The sequence below is a fragment of the Diceros bicornis genome, chromosome 16 (assembly GCF_020826845.1).
Source record: "Diceros bicornis minor isolate mBicDic1 chromosome 16, mDicBic1.mat.cur, whole genome shotgun sequence".
NCBI classification, from domain to species: Eukaryota; Metazoa; Chordata; class Mammalia; order Perissodactyla; family Rhinocerotidae; genus Diceros; species Diceros bicornis.
This window is the reverse complement of record NC_080755.1, coordinates 49,138,800-49,159,314: the sequence shown is the minus strand read 5'-3', so window position 1 is coordinate 49,159,314 and position 20,515 is coordinate 49,138,800. Positions and strand designations below refer to the sequence as shown.

The window sequence follows — 20,515 nt, the reverse complement described above, 5'->3', positions numbered from 1 at the left end:
ATGGTCTCTGTTTTCCTCTTTTCCCACTGGGATCACGCAAAGAGCCCTGGACTGTATCCTGGAGATGGGCCATCCCAGTCTTTAGTTTCTGTCATAACACAGAGTACAGACCAAGGTCTTCTGTATGAGCACCCGCTGCCTCAGTGTTGCTGGAGGAAGGTTGGAGTTCAAAGTCCCTTCCAACCCGACACTGTGCAGCTCTTTGTCCCACTGTCCACGGAGGCAAAGAGTTGTACATCCTGAGGAATCCTTCCTTACAGAGGATGTGATAGGCAATTGCTCTAGCCACCGAGAACAGAGACAAGTTAGATTTCCTGGTGCAGGAGGTTAAAAGAGACATTGGTTTTGACTTTGATACATAAAGTACCTTGAAATGTTCCCTTTACGGACCTTGGGGATAACTCCTCCAAATTTTTCAGATAAGGAAATTCAGACCCAGAAAGCACAAGGACCTGCCTGAGCTCATACAGCAGGTTAAAACTCTTTTCTAGCTGAGTCCTCCTTCCCCTCCTCTGTGCTGGTGTGCCTTCACTCCTATGCCCCCATTTTCTCTCTTTTATGAGAATAACAGAGATTGGTTAGTCTTTTACTATGAGTAACATCATCAAGAGAGGGGAGGAAATCCTTTCATATGTGTTGCCTTAAACATCTGACTAGTTCTAGAGACAGTTTGTGTGGTCCAAGTGTTGAGTACACGTGGAGGCACAGAGTGGGCCAAGTGTGGAGAGGCTACATTGGTTTTCTATTGCTCTGTAATGAATTACCGCAACCTAGTGGCTTAAAACACCCATTCATTCATTCACAGTTCTCTAGGTCAGAAATCTGGGCACAGCATGACTGGGTTCTCTGCTCAGGATCTCCCTAAAAATCAGGCTTGGGCCATGTCCTCATCTGGAGCTCAGCATCCTCTTTCAAGCTCATATAGTTGTGGCAGGATTCAGTTCTCTGTGCTTGTAGGACTGAGGTCTCCATTTCCTTGCTGGCTGTCAGCTGAGGCTGCTCTCTACTCCTTGTGGTCTAATAGCCTCCCTGCTTTCTTGCTGCATGGTTCTCTCCATCTTCAAAGCCAGTGGAGAATCTCCCTTCCATCAAACCACTTTCATGCTTAGAAACTCTCTCCCCAGGAAGATCCCCATCATTTTTAAGGACTGACCTAAATAGGTTGGGAACACCCAGATAATCTCTCTATCTGAAGGTCAACTGATTTGGACCTTTAATTACATCTGCAAAATCCCTTCCCAGCAGTACCTAGATTAGTGTTTGCTTGAATAACTGGGAGAAGGTGTGTGTCTACCCAGGGGGGCGGACAGGAACTTTGGGGCCATCTTAGACTCCTGCCTTCCGCAGAGGCCATGTGAGAGCAAAGCCTCAAAGGCTCGGAGGCCTTTTCTTCACCTGCAGGTCTTTAAGTCGGGATGCAGCGTGGTTAGAGAGTTGTTTTAGGAGGCTGGAGCAGGGACACACTGGAGGTCGATGAGGAAGCTGAGGGCCTGCGTCAGAGTGGAGTCTTTGGGAAGGATGAGAAAGCCACAAATGTGGGAGACGCTCGGTAAGTGATTTGAAGGGGGTGAGATGATTGAGGGGAAAGAGTAGTCTGAAGGTAACTTGTTGTTTCAAGGGTGCTGGCTAGAAGATTATCAGCCAGAGGAAGCTACGGAATCCGGATAATGAGAGATGGGATTTGTGCTTTGAGCATCTTTTTTATTTGCATCAGTTTCATGATCCACAGATTAGTCTGTAAAAGAGAAGAAGGTCTCTCTGGTTGCCTCTAAGTGTGCCATAAACAACGAGTTTTCTTCGGAAATGGTTTCAGAGGATCATTTTTTAGTCCAGGTTTCTTCCTGCAAACATAAAGGTGGAGTTTGGACCAGGTCTCCGAAGCTCCCCCCTCTCTATTGGTCTGCAGTTCTGTGATTCCATACTAGAACGAAATGGAAAGATTTTCTTTTAATGATAAAAATATCAGTGTTTGCTCCACATATGATTGTCTTACTCATGGGAACTTTGCCACCTTTTATCATTTTGTTTCTTTTTTTCTGTTGGAAATAAGTTAGCCATCAGTATGTAACATATCTCTGTGCCAGCTAAACCGGCTGCAGGGAGGGGATTGCGTTCTCCCTGGTGCTTGTTTAGCTCTGGTTAAATATTTTGCCCTCTGGCAGGTGTGTATGTTTGTAGACTGGCTGGCTTCAGCAAGTAATTCGTAACTTCTGGTGTATGACTTTCCGGGTGAACAAATAGGGAGAGAAGCTAAAATGTCATCTTTAATTGCTAAGTGGGAAGTGATTAATACTGACTTAATTAGAGTGAACCATATAAGCATGAAGGAAGGAGGAGAGGAAGAGGTGTTTAGTTCTACCTACATCCGTTCACCGTGGAGCATCCTACCCTTCCGTAGAGACTGATGGTGCAAAAAGCTGCCCATCCATCCATGGTCTGCATCCTGGTCAAACCACGGTGGAAAACTAAATGACTTTTTCTGTGAAAATTCATCTGACCATAGAAATACATTTCTTTCCACTTTGAGGCAGAAGAACTAGAGTAGAAAAATAGAAAATCTTGGCTGAGCAGAGTATTTCTTTTTAACATTTACTAATGTATAATATGCGGACAGAGACAAGTGTATAGTTCAATTGATTTTCACACACTGAATACTCCCTCATCATGAGTACCCAGATTTTTAAAAACAGAACATTATCAATCCCCTAGAAGTCCCTTTGATGTTCTCTTTTAGTCGTTGCCCCTCCAAGGTTAACTACTGTCCTAACTTTGAATAGCATAGGTTTGTCGGTTTGATGTTCTGTATAAATGAAATTGTGTAGTCTGTACTTGGGTGTCTGGCTTCTTTCACTCAACATTGTGAGATTTATTCCTATTGTTGAAATGTAATTGTGAATAGAAGGCAGTTTTCCATTTAGCTTTTAAAACATCAAGTTATTGAATAGATTGACGAATTATGAGGTTGTTTTTTTTTTTAATATGAGAATATAGCTAAGGTGAAGAAAGCACGCTCTTCTAGAGGGAAGATAAACTGCTACAACCCTTTTGGAGAACAAATAAGTAATATGTAACCAATAGGCTTAAAAATTATCAATATTCTCTTGCTCATATTTCCCTACTAGGAAGCTTTCCTTAGAAAATAAAGTCGGGGCCCAGCCCGGTGATGTAGCAGTTAAGTTGGCGCGTTTTGCTTTGGTGGCCTGGGGTTCGCGGGTTCAGATCCTGGGTGTGGACCTACTCACCACTCATCAAGCCATGCTGAGGCAGCATCCCACACAGAAGAGCTACCACTCTACAACTATGACACACAACTGTATACTAGGGCTTTGGGGAGAAAAAAGAAAAAAGAGGAAGATTCACAACAGATGTTAGTGCAGAGCCAATCTTCCTCAAACAAAAACAAAAACGAAACAAAAGACAAGAAAGAAAAATCTCTGCTCTCAACTTTATAAAAAAAAAAATAAAGTCAGAAAAACCTTTACACACATACAAAATGGTTATTACAATGTTATTTTTGAGGACAAAAAATTTTGGAAATAAACTAAGTGTCTGTAATGGGAAAATGGTGATATGTTTGGTTTCATTAAAATAATGTTTAGAAAGAATTTTTAAAGCTATGGCAACATGCTCAAAATATAACGTTAAAATAATCAGAATGTAGGTGTATATTCAGTATGATAGAAGCTATGACACAAATAGGCTTCTTTGAAAGGAGTGGAAGGGATTAGAACAAAATGTCTATAGTATTGTTTTTCTTCTGGATGGTAGGATTATGGGAATTTTTTTCCTATTCTTGGCCAATTTTTTTTTTAACTTCTAGTTTATAATACTGTTTATAATTAGAAATAAAACTTTAAAGTTTAAAAAGCGTTAATGTTGGCATGCTCCGACAGAGTCAATGACTTGTTTTCTTGGGGATGTTTTGGGCTTTACGATACATCCTTGCCCCTATATGAACCTCAGCAGTGAACTCTTGGTGGTGACCTCTGCGTTTGGTCTTAACAGCTTTTCTGGTTCTCTTTCCTTCCTTTGTTAGGTCAGCTCAACTACCAAGCGGCCTCCCCTGATGAAGGCGCTCTCGTAAGCGCCGCCAGGAACTTGGGCTTTGCCTTCCTGGCCAGGACCCAGAACACCATCACCATCAGTGAGATGGGCACAGAGAGGACCTACAATGTTCTTGCCATTTTAGACTTCAACAGTGACCGGAAGCGGATGTCTATAATTGGTAGGTCTCCCTCAGAGTATGTCTGTGAATCATTCATTCAGATGCCACCCTTCACGTATTTTATTTAGTGATGCCAGGATAAAGCAGAAAATGAATGAACCACTTAGCTCTTGGAATATTTACACAGACTTACTGAAACTAGTGTTTTTTCATTCATTCTGCATGATGTCCATTATTCAAAGGGACAATTGTGGTATACCTGAATCTTGCAGTGTTGACATTCTTCAACAATATGGGCTGCGACCTGCAGAATCTGGGGGTGGCAGCACAGTGGGTGGTAGACCCATAGATGTGCTTTTATTTTCTGAGCCCCTCTGAGCACCTCTGCTCTACACTCGACGTCAGGGAAGGGAGAATGCAGCTTTTCTCTTCTGAGAAAAGCAAGGCTGTGCTTATAAATCAGAATCATACCGCCCGTCCAGGCACGTTACAGCAGGCCACTAAGTGGAGATGATGATTGTTCCCTAACACTGATAATAATAATTTTTTTAAGTTCATAATAAATAATTTAAATAATTTCAAACTTACAGAAAAATTGCAAGAATGGTTTAAAGAACTCCTGTATATTCTTCCATATCCACCAATCATTAGCATTGGCACATATGCTTTGTCATTTTCATTTTCTACAGGTTCTTGTTTTCTGAACCATTTGAGAGTAAATTGCAGATCTAATACCCCTTCCCCAAAATAGTAGATATTTCCTAAGAACAAGAACGGTCACTTCTATATACAGTCCAATGATCAGAATGAGAAAATTTAGCATGATACATTATCATCATCTAACCTACAGAACATTTTTCAAATTTTACAGGGAATTTTTTTTCTTTCTTTTTTCTGGTTCAGGATCCAACCAAGATCACACATTGCATCAGGTGATTCTTACTCTGGTCTCCTTTAATCTAGAACAGTTCCTCAACTTATTTTTGATCTTTCATACATTGACATTTTTGAAAAGCACAGGCCCATTATTTTATGTCAAGTCCCTCAATTTGGATTTGTCTGATGTTCCCCCATGATTAGATTCAGGTGACGCTTTGTTGGCAGGATGAGTACAGTGATGGTGCTGGGTCCTCCCCAGCGTGTCACATCAGAAGGCACATGAGTATTGGTCATGTTAGCTTTGATCACTCAGTTAGGTGGTGTCCACAAGATTTCTCCACTATGAGATTGACTTTTTAACCAGTAAAAATATATATGTTTAACTGTCTACTGGACTCTGATTAGGCTCATTTTACTGAGTGCTTTCTGTGTGTCTAGCACTGACCGAGGCTGATTGTTATGCCTGGCATCTACCTGGGAGAACTTAAAATCTACTTAGCTATGAGGCACATACTATAATCAAGTTATTGCGCAGATCAAAAAATCCAGGAAAATGGTCAGAAGGAGTCGTGTTATGGTCTGAGTATTAAAGGCAGTGAGTGTTATGTGTTTATAGGTAAGAAAGATTCCTGTGGCATGGACAAAGAAGGCTCTATGGAAGAAACTAACTAGCACAGGGCATGGCACATAATAGGGAGTCAGTAGGTATTTGCTGAAAGAATAAGTCAGGATATGAGTAGACTGAAGGAATGTTTTCATATTTATTTCACTATTACATTGTATGTAGATAGTGGCTTGCCAACGTTGTCAAGAGCAAAGTTTTTCTAGGTGCATTGATGATTTTAAACTAATAGCAAATTATTAGCCTAGTAACACTTAATTTTATAAATGTAGTTTTCTATTAAGAAATCAAACCTAACTTTATTATTTGCTTTTCCTTCTCTTGCTGCTAGTAAGAACCCCAGAAGGCAACATCAGGCTTTATTGTAAAGGTGCTGACACTGTAATTTATGAACGGTTACATCAAATGAATCCTACAAAACAAGAGACGCAGGATGCCCTGGATGTAAGTCTCGCTTTCGCTCTTGATGCCACAGATTCCAAACTTACTTTCTGGTGCTATCTCTTAAGCTCGGGTGAAAGCTTGATGATAACTGTTGACCCTTCCCTTGTCTTAATGTAGCTGAGTGGAAAGAGCACCAAAGTAGGAAAATGGCAGACTGGTTCTGGGTCTGCCCCTGCCACTGACTTCCTAGAAAATGACCATGTGCCCTTTCCCAGCACCCAGGTGGGCAGGATCTGCAGGACCGGCCCAGAGGAATGACTGGTCTCTCTTCCGTGACCTTGAGCAAGCTACGTAACCATACTGTGCTGTCGTCTTAATATTTGTGTGGCCCCCAAGCATTCCACCAACCTCCTAGTGTATAGTGAAGGAAAGAAAACAGATTCGTATATGACGGGGCATGACAAAGCAATGCATTGGACAATTGAGTTCTGATACCTTTGCTAGCGAATCAACTTGGTCTTTATTACTTCAAACTTGTTATCTTAGAGGATTATGTATACTTAGTCCAGTGATATTGCAATTATTCAGAATACTTCTGAAAATTTCCCTTTTGCAATTGCCTACCAATCCCCATGTTGTTTTGGTTCTGTATAATGATGGCAATGAAGCATGGAGGACAGCCATCAGGCCTGGTGTCCCAGTTCTGCCTCTTGACTTGTTTTGTGTCCTTGAGGGAAATGGTTGATGTCTCGGATGAATCATTAATTGCCCGTGTGAAATAGGAAGAGGATAATTCCTATCATGGAGGGTTGTTGCAAGAGTTTCCAGTACTCAGTAGGTGCTTAATAAAGGATTATTTCTTCCCTTAACTTTAAACATCTGATTGAGTTTTGAGGCCAGCCAAAGGTTCTTTAGAAAGAAACCTGAAGAATTTGCTGTTTACTAAGTGCGTTCACATTTTAGGGTTATATATTTTGCTGAAGCAGTTACAATGGATAATTTCTCATGAGGATATGAACAATGGCAATCAAATCAAATACATGCAGAACCTTCCAAAGAGTCTTTGAAAGTGAACATTCAGTTGGGTGAAGGAGTTCTGCCATCTTGGCTAAACAAGATATGATTGTGAACTAATAAAACATTTTTACTGGTTTATATTTAAGCTATTTAAAATGGCTTAAATCTGTTCATCATGATTAAATTTTCCAGATTCTCTTTTTCGTTAAAATCTTTTATCTCAGTTTTAACGGTGGCTCATGTATTTCAGAATTCACTTGAGGGAATAATGCTTGGTTGAGAGTTCATAGTTGATTGGGCTTGTAAAACAGTTTGTGGGAACAAATTATGAAGTTGTCAGGTCTGTGTTCACAACATCATTACACCCCAAGGCAGCTCCCTTCATCTGCTATTTTAAGAGAAAAAGGTTTTCTTCACTTTAGTGACTTCATTTAGAAGAAAAGTATACTTTTCCTTCTAACTAACTTAGGAACTATAAATACACTCCTACGATCCTGACAATATTTAGGAAAACAAAGTTATTTGTTTAATCTCCTCTATGGAATGTATTTGTACAGAATCCATCATCTTTCACGGTCTCTTTTTAAATTCCCTTATTGTATTACTTCGAAGTAAGATTTCAAACTTGATCTTGAATTACATAAAATTAACTCTTCTTTGGGTGGATGGATTGTCTTTTAAATAAAACAGATCTTTGCAAGTGAGACTCTTAGAACCCTGTGCCTTTGCTACAAGGAAATTGAAGAAAGAGAATTTGAAGAATGGAATAAAAAGTTTATGGCTGCCAGTGTTGCCTCAACCAACCGGGATGAAGCTCTGGATAAAGTGTATGAGGAGATTGAAAAAGACTTAATTGTGAGTTTTAACGTTTCATAAACGCTAAACGCATAAAACGCTTCATAACGTTTTCCTTAATGTACTAAAGAGAATTGGAAATTTTATTAAGTTTTATTACATTTTTGATCTCATGCTTGAAAAATAATTCTAACTTCAGCATCTGAAATTGGTACACGGAACTAGGTCATTAGAATTCCTTTTTGTTCAACAAGCAAAATAGAAGTTGCCGTTGTGAGAAACCAAAAGACAGAAAACATGAACAATTCTAATCTGTCTATCATTTTTATATCACTCATTAAAATTCATTATGATTTTTACATGACAAACCAGCATATACTTATTATATTGTGAGAATTGCTGAAACAATTTATATTTTGCAAAATCTTGAAACAAGAAAAATATGCCATTCGTAAATGAAGTTTTTCAAAGTTTAATACTTATTGCCTGTAGAGTTAAAATTAATGGGAACTGTTCAACAAATACCTAGTTTTCACATTCAGAAAGGGGAATTGGCTTATGTCTGAGTGAAGTAGCATATACACAGTGAAAGTGTATTTTTAATGTCTTTGATTTTATACTTGCATTTTTGTCTTCCTAAATTAAGAAAAAAGTTTAGTTTTTTAGGGCTATTTTAGTTTGTGGTGAGTGTGAAACAGCAGCCTTCCCTGTTACCGCCGGCCCTCGGCCCCCGCAGAGCACCAGCTGTGCTGTGTAATTAGCCCTTCTTCTTCTGTGGGTTGGCAGACTGCAGTTACAGAACATTTTTGGCTTATTTGCTAATTCCTTTTTTTAAATGTACATTCCAGCTATTGGGAGCTACAGCTATTGAAGACAAGCTACAGGATGGAGTCCCAGAAACCATTTCAAAACTTGCAAAAGCTGACATTAAGATCTGGGTACTTACTGGAGACAAGAAGGGTAATTCATTGTGTAGGGAAGCACATCTGTCAATTCACAAATATTCATAGCTCCTGTTTCCCTTGCCCAAGGTGACCTTTCTCAGACTTTCCATCCTGTACAAATGCTGTCCATTTCTTTGAGACAGAGACGCTTTCTCTAAGAAATCCTGCTCTGGTATTCCAACCCGCTCTGACTGTGTCCTTCCCAAAACTCCCTCAGTAGTAGAGTTTTTTCCTCTTAACTGAGCTCCTGGTCACATCTTTCTGGTTGTGTTTAGTCGTGTTCTCCAGCCAGACATGGGCTCCTATCCTGAAGGGCCATCCCTCTAGTCCCTGCTGTCCTCCTGAGTGCTTTGCCATTTGTTGGGCATAGAGTAGAACAATACCAAATGCTGGACAACAACTTTTGTATTCTTGCCCATTTTATGGCTTGAAAATTATAATTAAAATTTTATACCCAAGGGAAGATTTTAATTTTTAAGTTTAGAGCTCAACAAGGAGTTGGTTGGCATTGGTACTTTATTCCACAAGCCTCCCACAGGAAACAGAGAATTTCTCTTACCCTGACTGACATTGTTAATAGGTTACACACTCTGATAAGCTAAGGGAAGTCCTGACCTTAAACAAATACCAGTGGGTGGTGATGGAAAAAGGGAAAAATCTCCAATAGGAGCCCCATGTGAGAGCTTACGGAAATGGTTATCCTTTTTTTTTTTTCATAACAGAATGATTAAACCACATGAACTAAATGTGTTTAGTTTTTCAACGGACATTGATTTATTAAATAACCAGTTTATGTATTTGATATTATAGCACATTTTTTTACTGAAAACATCTCAAACCAGACTTTGACTTACACTTATTTTATTATAGAGAAAGGGATTTTTTCTTTATGTGATTTCTATACCTTGCTACAGAAAAGCAGCATATTTGATTGAATGTGGCTATTTCATTAATAGAAAAAATCATCGTTACTAGATAAAGTCAATTATTAAATTTATCGGTTGTAACAACATTTGACTTAATTTTTTTCTGTTGTAGAAACTGCTGAAAATATAGGATTTGCTTGTGAACTTCTCACTGAAGACACCACTATCTGCTATGGGGAAGATATAAAGTACGTAGAGGGCCTGCCATGTGAGAATATCTGATGTCTCATTTTTATAAAAGCAAGACTAGATGGGGTAGATACAGCAGATACGGAGAAATGGGAACTAGAATGTCACGTCAGTTTCCTGTCATTTCAATGCAGCAAGAGAACAACAGGCAATTCTCGCTTATCATAGTTTGGCCTTATTTTGAGCAAATCTCAGTTTTAGGGAAACTTAGAGCCTTTATTTGCCCTTTCAGGGGCCAGTTTTCTCTGTTTCTTAGAAGTCCTCAGTACTTGTCTGCTGAAAAAGAAAGTGGGCCTGAGACATCACTAACAAATTAATATGAATTATATTCATGTATTGCCTTTTCTAGGAATTTTAACTTTTGAAAGAAAATTAGAAGAAACCTCCCCCCTCCCCCCTGCCCCACACACAGTCTTCCCTGGAAGGAAAACGTTTGGGTGGGTTACATCTGTAGTCTTGTCCAGCTAGGGCAGGCCTGATATTTCAGCACTTAGCTCATGCTGAAACACTGGTTAGCCTTGAATCAGAGTTGCAGCAGACCTGGAAATGAATAGGGGAAAAATCCTGTCTTGTTATGAAGCTGGAAATATGCTACACACAGTTACCAGGATGTGTTTGCCAGTGTCTTGACAGTTCCGTTTATTCCTCAAGCCTTTTCCTTTCGATGCCTCCCTCAGGCTGTCATAAGGCCAAATTAAACTATTAGCATACACACTTGCCTAGTCTGGTAAGATGATGGGGGAGTTGATGATTGTTATTAGCCTTCTTTCTAATGATGATGATAGAGCTTTTGCAAGTAGTTCCAGTATATTAGGCACTCTGCTAAATTAGACAAACAAAATCAGTAGCCTTATAATCTAAATAAATCGGTTCTCTTTGAATAGAGGTACATAAACGATGCCTCTTTGTGCTTTTAGGTTTTAAAAAAAGAGCAATAGACAAATAAATACTAATATGTTTACTTAAGTAATTTCTTGGTTTCAAGTAATTTGGTTAATTACCTTATGGTTTTGTTTATTTCTTGTAGATGGAGCCCTTAATACACTTCTGGCCTCTCTTTTGAAAATGTTGAAAATTAGGCCCTGAGCCAAATTAGAAGATAAAATTTATGCAAGCAGCAAATTTTATGATCATTCTCTTAGCTCAGTTAACCTTTATAGAGAGATGAATCATCTTTCTAGATGGTTCCTGAAAGGATGATTTCTGTAGAAGGGTTTGAATGAGTAACTTCTTATTTTTTCTCTTCTAGCCTTTTAGTGATTTGTCTTAAAACTTCTTATTTTCTACTTGAAAATGAGAATAACAAAAGGATAGTAGATACGCAATCCTCTAGTGCAGTGGTTCTCAACTGGGGGCAATTTTGCCTTCCAGGGAACAGCTGGCAATGTCTGGAGACATCTTTCGTTGTCACAATAGGGGAGGAGGGTTGCTACTGGCTTCTAATGGGTAGAGACCAGGGATGCTGCTAAACATCCTACAATCCAATGGACAGCCACATACAACAAGGAGTTGTCCAGCCCGAGATGTCAATAGTGCCAAGGTTGAGAAACCTGCTCTTGAAGGTGAAATATAATGGTTCTGTGTGTGTAATGAGGAAAGCCCTGGGCTGAGAGTTAGGAGACCTGAGTCTTCATTCCAGTTTTCCATCAACTTGAGGCGGGCAAATCATACCATCTCTCTGGGTTTGATTTCCTTATTTGTAACATGGAGAGAATGGATATTTATAGTCCTTTCTACTCCAAAATGCCATGACTCATTTTTCTGTCACATGAATGTGCTATATGTGGTCTTTTCAATAATGTGTTGATATAAAGCATTGAGCATTTCTCAAAAGCAGACAGATCTTTATGTGGAAATAAGTTTCTTTCTGACAAACAGCAGCCACTGTTTATAATACGGTAGAGTTCACTCCAGTGTGTTATAATTCAGATTAGGATTGCCTTCCCTCTGTTGCTCGTGAACTTTTCAACTGTATCTTCCTTTTAGCTGTCTTTGGCAAATAATGAAGCACCAAGAACATGGTGCCCCCATGGTGGAGGAATCCAGACTTAGTAAGATTATATGTCACCCAAGTAAAAAATGAGCAAAGGACTTGACTAGACATTTCTCCAAAGAGGATATACAAATGGGCAACAAGCCTGTGAAATGATGCTCAGCATCACTAATCATTAGTGAAATGCAAATTAAAACCACAATAAGATATTACCTCACACCCATTAGGATGGCTAATAACAAAAAAACAGAAAATACCAAGTGTAGGCAAGGATGTGGAGAAATTAAAACTCTTGTGCACTGTTGGTGGGAATGAAAAATGGTGTAGAAACTATGGAAAATGGTATGGTGGTTCCTCAAAAAAATTAAAAATAAAATTACCATGCCAGGAATCCCACTTCTGGGTGTATACTCCAAAGAATTGAAAGCAGGGACTTGAAGAGGTATTTGGACACCCATGTTTATAGCAGCACTATTCACAATAGCCAAGCAACCCAAATGTCCATCGATTGATGAATGAATAAACAAAATGTGGTATATCCATACAAAGGAATATTGTTCACCTTTAAAAAGGAAGGAAATTGGGGCCAGCCTGGTGGCGCAAACAGTTACGTGTGCGCGCTCCGCTGTGGCGGTCCGGGGTTCGCCGGTTGGGATCCCCGGTGCCCACCGACACACCGCTTGTCAAGCCATGCTGTGGCGTCGTCCCATATAAAGTGGAGGAAGATGGGCATGGATGTTAGCTCAGGGCCAGTGTTCCTCAGCAAAAAGAGGACGATTGGCAGATGTTAGCTCAGGGCTGATCTTCCTCGCAAAAAAAAATAAAAATTAAAAAAATATCAAAAATAAAAAGGAAGGAAATTCTATCACATGCTGCAACATGGATGAACCTTGAGGACATTATGCGAAGTGAAATAAGCCAGTCACAAAAAGACAAATACTGTATGATTCCACATATGAGTTATCTAGAATAGTCAAATTCATAGAAACAGAAAGTAGAGGGGTGGGTACCAGGGGCTGGGGGAGGGAGATAGGGAGTTGTTATTTAATGAGTGTGGAGTTTCAGTTTTGAAAGATGGAAAAGTTCTGGCGATTGGTTATACAGCAATGTGAATATGCTTAATTCTACTGAAGTGTACACTTACAAATAGTTAAGATGATAAATTTTATGTGATGTGTTTTTTATCACAATTTTAAAAAGAGATTCTATGTCAAAATTGTCTTACAGTCAAGGGCCTGTTTATGGTCTTGTACTTTAAACACTTAAATTTCTTTTCCCCCAGTGCTCTTCTTCAAACAAGGATGGAAGACCAGAGGAATAGAGTTGGAGTCTATGCAAAATTTGTACCCCCAGTACCCGAACCCTTTTTTCCACCTGGTGGAAACCGTGCCTTAATAATCACTGGCTCCTGGTTGGTATGTATCATTAGTTTATCTGTGCATTTGGCTCAAACTAAAGCAGTTCACTATGGAACAATTTTAGGTGGTTTTCCACATTAACTGCCAAACTAAAAATCTCTTAGCCTATAAATGGAAGTGTGATTTCCCAAGTTTGAGACTTAATTGTTATATATAAAAGGAATTATACCAAACTGGTAACAGTGGCTATCCCTGGTTTATCAATTAATGGATAATTTTGATTTACTTCTTTGTAATTTTTGTATTTTCTAAATTTTTATAGTAATTGTATTTTATAATCAGAACAATATAATCAATGATATAACCTAAGAATTATCCTTCACATAATCAAAGTCTTGGGAACGGTACTCTTGACATAGAAAACCAAAATGGTTTAATCCGTTCCCTCTCTGACTTCACAGAATGAAATTCTTCTAGAGAAAAAGACCAAGAGAAGTAAGATTCTGAAGCTGAAGTTCCCGAGGACAGAAGAAGAAAGACGAATGCGGACGCAGAGTAAAAGGAGGCTGGAGGCTAAGAAAGAGCAGCAGCAGAAGAACTTTGTAGACCTGGCCTGCGAGTGCAGTGCCGTCATCTGCTGCCGGGTCACCCCCAAACAGAAGGCAATGGTGGTGGACCTGGTGAAGAGGTACAAGAAAGCCATCACGCTGGCCATTGGAGACGGGGCCAATGATGTAAACATGATCAAAAGTGAGTCTCAGGGCCGGCCCAGCGGCACAAGTGGTTAAGTGCGCGCACTCTGCTGCGGCGGCCTGGGGTTCACCGGTTGGGATCCTGGGCGCGCACCGACGCACTGCTTGGCAAGCCATGCTGTGGCGGCATCCCATATAAAGTGGAGGAAGATGGGCATGGATATTGGCCCAGGGCCAGTCTTCCTCAGCAAAAAAAGAGGAGGATTGGCAGATGTTAGCACAGGGCTGATCTCCTCACACACACAAAAACAGTGAGTCTCGTACAGGCAGCCAATGCAACCTGACTTGCTAAAGAAAAGAAATGGCAGGAACATTTTAGGGGTAGTTTTTTAGATTTCATTGCTCAGGCATTCATAAAGCAGATGTTTAATAAAGGCACTTAACCATGATGAGTACACCTGTGACCTGCCCTCAGGAAGTTTACAGTTCCCCCAGTAGGAGGCAGCAGGCATGACATGCTACTCACAGAATGCCAAGTAGAAGATGAGTTCCATATGGGTGAATTTATCCTGCTTTGTTTCCTTCTTTTACAAATGTTTGGATTTTTTTTCTCTTGCTGCTTCTCCTCTCATATTTCTTTAGGGCTTATTAAAAATCCTGCTATTTAATGAGTTTCGTAAAAATTCTGCTGAGCTTGACATAAATTGTTGAACTCTCTCTGGTATTTGTTTTGAGAATATTATTCTCCCTCACCTAAGCTCTTTTTGTGGGGATTTCTTCCTGCTTTTGGTAAATCTGTTAGAACTTCGCCATTGGGTGAACTGGTGTGAGCTCATAGTGACACACTTGGCCTTGAAGCAAAGCTCCAACATGGTCTCACCATCCTCCTGACCTCCATAGAAGACTGCCCAGGGTCGTACTGCTGGTTGGAGGACCCTAGGTTCCCACAAATTAAAGGATTGAGTCCTGTCATGCAGAAATACAGTTGTGCTGGAATTAAAGCATGCAGAACCAAACCCTCATCAACATGTCTGAATCCTGGTCCTTTTTTCTCCCTATATTCCTATTAGGGAGTATCTTGTAATGCAAATGCCCAAACTAGTGAGACCTGAACACTTGTCCTCATCTTACTGCCAACATGCTCTGTCACCTTGGGCTTATGCTCAGGCCCGTTTTCTCATCTGAAAACAAGAAAGTTGTCTCCAACGTCACTTACAGCTTTGTGATATTACTGTTGTTAAGATGAACTGTTACATGACTACACATGTATATGCATGTCCTGTTGTGCTGGGTAGTTTAAATGCATTATGTATAACTAAATTTTAATTCAGCCTATTTTGTAACTCATGCATCTGTCTCTTTCTTTTCTTAGAGTCTCTTCCTCCTCCTCCTTGATCTATACTAAGAATACTGCAACTTTTCTTCCTCAGCAGGAGTCAGCTCTATGATGTACATCTTCTTCCTTATCATGAGTATGTCTGTGGCCACTGCCAGCTTAATTCCTCCCCACTGTGTTTTGCACATGCTCGTCCTACCATGCAAATGACATTGCTTGCTCAGAATTAGATCTACTTCTTACCTCTGTAGCCAGCTCTAGTTTATTTTCCATTATGTACCCTTAAGGGCAAGTAACTCAAACATTGTTTGTATTCACTTATAATGTAGACTTCTAGATGTTGGAGAGAGGGGGGTTACCTTGCAGATTTACCATCTGATTATATGACTTGCACTTGAAAATGCTTTGGGGGCTGGCCCAGTGGTGCAGCGGTTAAGAGCATGTGCTTTGCTTTGGTGGCCCAGGTTCGCAGGTTCGGATCCCAGGCGGGCACCAACGCACTGCTTGTCAAGCCACGCTGTGGCAGCGTCCCATATAAAGTAGAGGAAGATGGGCACAGATGTTAGCCCAGGGCCAATTTTTCATGGCAAAAAGAGGAGGATTGGCATCGGATGTTAGCTCAGGGCTGATCTTCCTCACAAAAAAAAAAAGCAGAGAGAGAGAGAGAAAGAAAATATTTTTGTTCCTCTGAGTTCACCAGGGAATGGCGAAAGGGATCACAAAAAGTGAACACAGATAACCTTATTGAGACTTGTTTTTCTAAAGTTGTCTTAAGATTTTCATTAAGCTCTGTTGTATGGCAGGTGCTGTTATATACAACCTATGGAGCAGCCATTTGGGACAAAAATCAAGGAAACTCTGAGGTCTCTTTGGAAGTCAGCTTTATCCTTTAGTTAGTGCCTTTTTGTACTTTGTAAAAAACTATCATCTCTTTCAACTGCATCAAGAACAATATACAGAAAGAAATTGTTTGCTGTTTATACAGAAGTAAGAGTGAAATTTAAGTGTCAAAAAGAATCTGACCATTTGCTAACGTGTTTCCTGTCGAGCAGTGTAGTCCAGGAGAAGTGGAGGGAATTGCAACCCACCACGTTTTCTCCCCTAGCAAGAATACGAGGACTCTCATAAGCTGCCCTCTCCCTCTCTTGTGCCTGAAGATGCCTACGGGCTGGTGGGTGTTGTTTTTTCTTGGTCTAAGACCCTGAGAATGAACAAGCAGCATGAGAGAGGTGAGATAGAGCCAGAAAGTCTTGAGGAAATGATCCGTTTGTTAAGGAATTATGAAGGAGCCTACCTGTGAGGCATCTGAAACCACATTTGGAACTTCAGGAATATCTAGGTGCCTATATTTAGATTTTAGGGAAAAAACCAGTGTGGCCTTATAAAGTGCATCTGTTCAGTGCCTCGAATCACCCTGTGAACTGTGGCAGTGTTCATTTCACATACTGTCCTTGGTCTGCAGAAAGGTTGGACTGGATGTCAGGGCCTGTGGCAGGGCTTCCTATTCCTCAGTTCCACATTTCCCTCTGTTGCTTGTAAAGGAAAGAAGGCCATGGTTTGGTAGGAAAGAGCAATTTGGCAACCATAACTAGTCATTAATATTTGTGTGTTTTGAAATCGGTCATAAATACTGAATGAGACGCAGTTTATTCTATTTTTTAGAATTGCAAAGTGTTATTGAAAACTTAGGGTTGGACAAGTCGCTATGCTGTGTTTTGCATTTGCCAGACCTTGTGTTCTGCAACTGGGGCAGGGTTTTTGGAGCTTCTTTTAGTTGGAAACTCTGCTGAGCTGGCAGTCACTTCTCAGGGTCTGAGTAATAATAGGTTGTGTTCTTAAACATATGTTCTCTGAATGATCTCACTATCTGTCTTCACTTTCATGACTTTTAAGACCTAGACAAAATTCATAATTCTCTAAGTTGAAAATGTGATTCAATGACTATTAGAAGGATGGGTAAAATTGTCTTTTATTTCTTTCCATTCTGGAAGCCTTCCCCCCTGCAAAAAATTGTGTGTCTTAAGGTCATGGTCATGAATAAGCCTTTGAAAGTTTAACAGTATCTTAGTTAATACTCTTTTGATTACATATGTTGGAGAACAACTGAAGCCAGCTTAAGACAAAACTAAATTTATTTTAAAAGATACATGTCTCATGCTGCCCAAGAAGCCAGGCCTGAGAAGATGCTGGAACCAGGACTTCCAGCTGCACTGGGAACCCAGTGTCTATCTGTCTCTCTCTCCTTCTCTCTAGATTACTTTATTTCTCTGCCCCTCACAACCCCTCAGAAAGAAATATATCTCTCCCACACATCAATAATTTACATGTTAGAATCGCAAACACAAACACCCAAATCCTAATTGCAAATGCCGAGAGAGAGGGACTGGTCCAGCTTCAGCTTTCAATCAATCAGGGTGTAGTACAGGAAGTAGACACCTTTAGGTACTTTAAGCAGGAAGTGATTAATGCAGGGGGCTACGTACTCATAAAAGCTCTGTATGGACTGAAGAAGCAGGTTCTAGGCTGAGTCTCTAATGTCTGGGTCACTCACCAGAAGAGCTTCTAGTTTTGAGGGTTCTCTGAAGAGCTTTTCAATTGAGAAGACTTTGCAGTTGTCTGTCAACATCTGGCAACTGGAAAATGAATATGAACTCTGCTGCAGAAATGCCAGACAGGGAAGTGATGCTGGACTTCAATTCACTTCTGCTTCCAAACCACAAAGGGGTCAAAGCAATGGAACTTAAATCAGAGAGAATCTAGCTGCAAGGGATTTGGGGCAATGTAGGGCTTTTATTTGCTTTCCCACCTCTTCAATTAGGACAAGGGTGGAATGAAGGTTGAGAGAGCCAATTCTTAATATCTACCCCAGATTACATATCTGCTCATGGCTGACTCAGCTATGGCCAAGGAGGCAGGGACACACAGTACATGTGGGTGCCTGGGGCTCACCTGTGGGTGGGAAAGATGTCTTATGAGGTGAGCAGATAATCCGAATGGAATTCACCACCCACCTGAGATCCTTTCACACTTATGGAGGCCCAACCATGTGCTCCGTTTAGCAACTTGTACCTCTGCCTTTGAGTTGAGTTCAGAAGCTGGGGGTGGGGGATGGGGAGCAAGAGTTTTCATATTTATTGTTCCATCAATGTCTGTCTTTGTTCTTTGTTTTCTATGGAAACATTTTTATCATCTCAATGTTTTGCCTTAAAATAGGCTTATGATTCACAGTATCTTCTCCCCTGCCCCATAGCTGCCCACATTGGTGTTGGAATAAGTGGACAAGAAGGCATGCAAGCCGTCATGTCAAGTGACTACTCCTTTGCTCAGTTCAGATACCTGCAGAGACTGCTGCTGGTGCATGGTCGATGGTCTTACATAAGGATGTGCAAGTTCCTACGATACTTCTTTTATAAAAACTTTGCATTTACTTTGGTTCACTTCTGGTACTCCTTCTTCAATGGGTACTCTGCACAGGTAATATAACATCATCATTAATTAATTCATTGATTTGATTTGCAGTTTTGGTCTTCTATCTCTTGATAGTTGAGGCATAGATTAATTCAGATTAGAGATTACTTTTCTAAAATGTTTCTGCTGCTTTAAAAATATTTTATTTTGGGGCCAGCCCCGTGGCCTAGTGGTTAAATTCATGGCACTCTACTTCAGCAGTCCAGGTTCAGTTCCCAGGCGCAGACCTACACCACTCCTCAGTGGCCATGCTGTGGTGGTGACCCACACACAAAATAGAGGAAGATTGGCATACTGTTAGCTCAGGGTGACTCTTCCTCAAGCAAAAAGAGGAAGATTGACAATGGATCTTAGCTCAGGGTGAATCTTCCTCAGCAAAATTAAAAACATTATTTTGCCTTTAAAAAGGTGGAATTTGTTCCTGGTCTATTGGCTTTTGTTTATGTGTCTTTGCCCTCACCTTAGCTCTTTTTTGCAAGTTACATTGCCATTAAGAGCAGTGCTGACAAATTATTCAACTTTGAAAGTACAAAACTATATCGTGACCAAGGCTAAAAATATCATTAGTAAAAAATGAACCTAAATCAGTGCCTGTGGTTGTCTAAACCTCCTTGATGCTATGCCACAGAGGAATGGTATCAGAGGAGCCTCAGAAACCGGGGGCCAGGAGCAACTTTGAGCAGGGTTGAGGCCTTCTTCCTGTTTCTATGCAGGACTGTGTATAACTGTTAGTGCTGAATAAGCCCTTTCCCTCTATCCCACCCTGAGGACTGGTGTATGCACAGCCTTGCTTGGCCCTTTCAGAAGCATATTTCTTATATTCAGTCAAATTCTGTTTTACAAAATGTTTAAGTGGAAATGCTAGACTTGCTAAAAGTAAAGAAAATTTGAATGGTGCTTATGTGCTTTTGAACTAGTTTTATGTTCATTATTAAAGGGACATAAAATAGATGAATACTAACTTGTTTTCCAACATTATTCAAATAGAATAGACTCCTTTTCTAAAAACTTTTTGCAGTATATTCGTCCACTTACTAGAGGGGGAAATTTAGTTTCAGGGGAATGGTCTTTGATTCTGCCCGTTACATAGAAACAAACTCATGCTGTCTGCAGGTGTAGATGAGGGTTGTTTACACTGGCAGAAGTCCCCACTCAGCCTGGGGACATCCCTGCTTTGAGAGAGCAGATGAATGCATGTCAACTAGGCTGGCAGTATTTCTTGGCTGCTGACACAGACCCTGTCATCTCCTCACAGACTGCATATGAAGACTGGTTCATCACCCTCTACAATGTGTTGTACTCCAGCCTGCCTGTGCTCCTCGTGGGGCTGCTCGACCAGGTAGGAGCCTCGTGCTGACAGGGACACTTCTGGACAGACTGAGACAAGACTGAGCACCTCTTAGAAAAGTTAAAAGCAAATATTTCAATGCATTCTTTTGGTTTTGACTTCATTCTGAGTAAACCCTATTATAGTTCTGTTGTCAGGCAACAAGAGTAAGTGCTGTGCCTCTTATTTTATAGTAAGAAAAGAGGACTTCTGTGCCTGGGTTGAATTCATGGACAAAAGAGTTTATTATCCTCCTTTTGGACAAAGACTTTCTTGTCTGACAGTACAGTACGTCTTATAATAATAACTTACTCATTTTAAAAGTAAATTATTTTAATACTTTCCAAAACTTATGTTTAATTCCCAAATTAGTTCACATACTGTCTAGTAGTAATTCTTAGAGAAAATACTTTAATGAAT

The 20,515-nt window shown here is 40.3% G+C and overlaps 1 protein-coding gene across 2 annotated transcripts in view; it reads left to right on the top strand.

Annotated features, from left to right (window-relative positions):
• The window catches only part of ATP8B1 (ATPase phospholipid transporting 8B1), a 116,163-nt gene that overhangs the window by 89,203 nt on the left and 6,445 nt on the right, over nucleotides 1-20,515 (top strand). For both annotated transcript variants that reach the window (XM_058557205.1, XM_058557206.1), the window contains exons 16-24: nucleotides 4,037-4,225; nucleotides 5,998-6,110; nucleotides 7,758-7,922; nucleotides 8,711-8,822; nucleotides 9,845-9,920; nucleotides 13,197-13,329; nucleotides 13,734-14,022; nucleotides 18,551-18,774; nucleotides 20,024-20,107. In XM_058557205.1, the coding sequence (XP_058413188.1) occupies nucleotides 4,037-4,225; nucleotides 5,998-6,110; nucleotides 7,758-7,922; nucleotides 8,711-8,822; nucleotides 9,845-9,920; nucleotides 13,197-13,329; nucleotides 13,734-14,022; nucleotides 18,551-18,774; nucleotides 20,024-20,107 (1,385 nt within the window). The remainder of the gene's footprint in view (nucleotides 1-4,036; nucleotides 4,226-5,997; nucleotides 6,111-7,757; nucleotides 7,923-8,710; nucleotides 8,823-9,844; nucleotides 9,921-13,196; nucleotides 13,330-13,733; nucleotides 14,023-18,550; nucleotides 18,775-20,023; nucleotides 20,108-20,515) is intronic.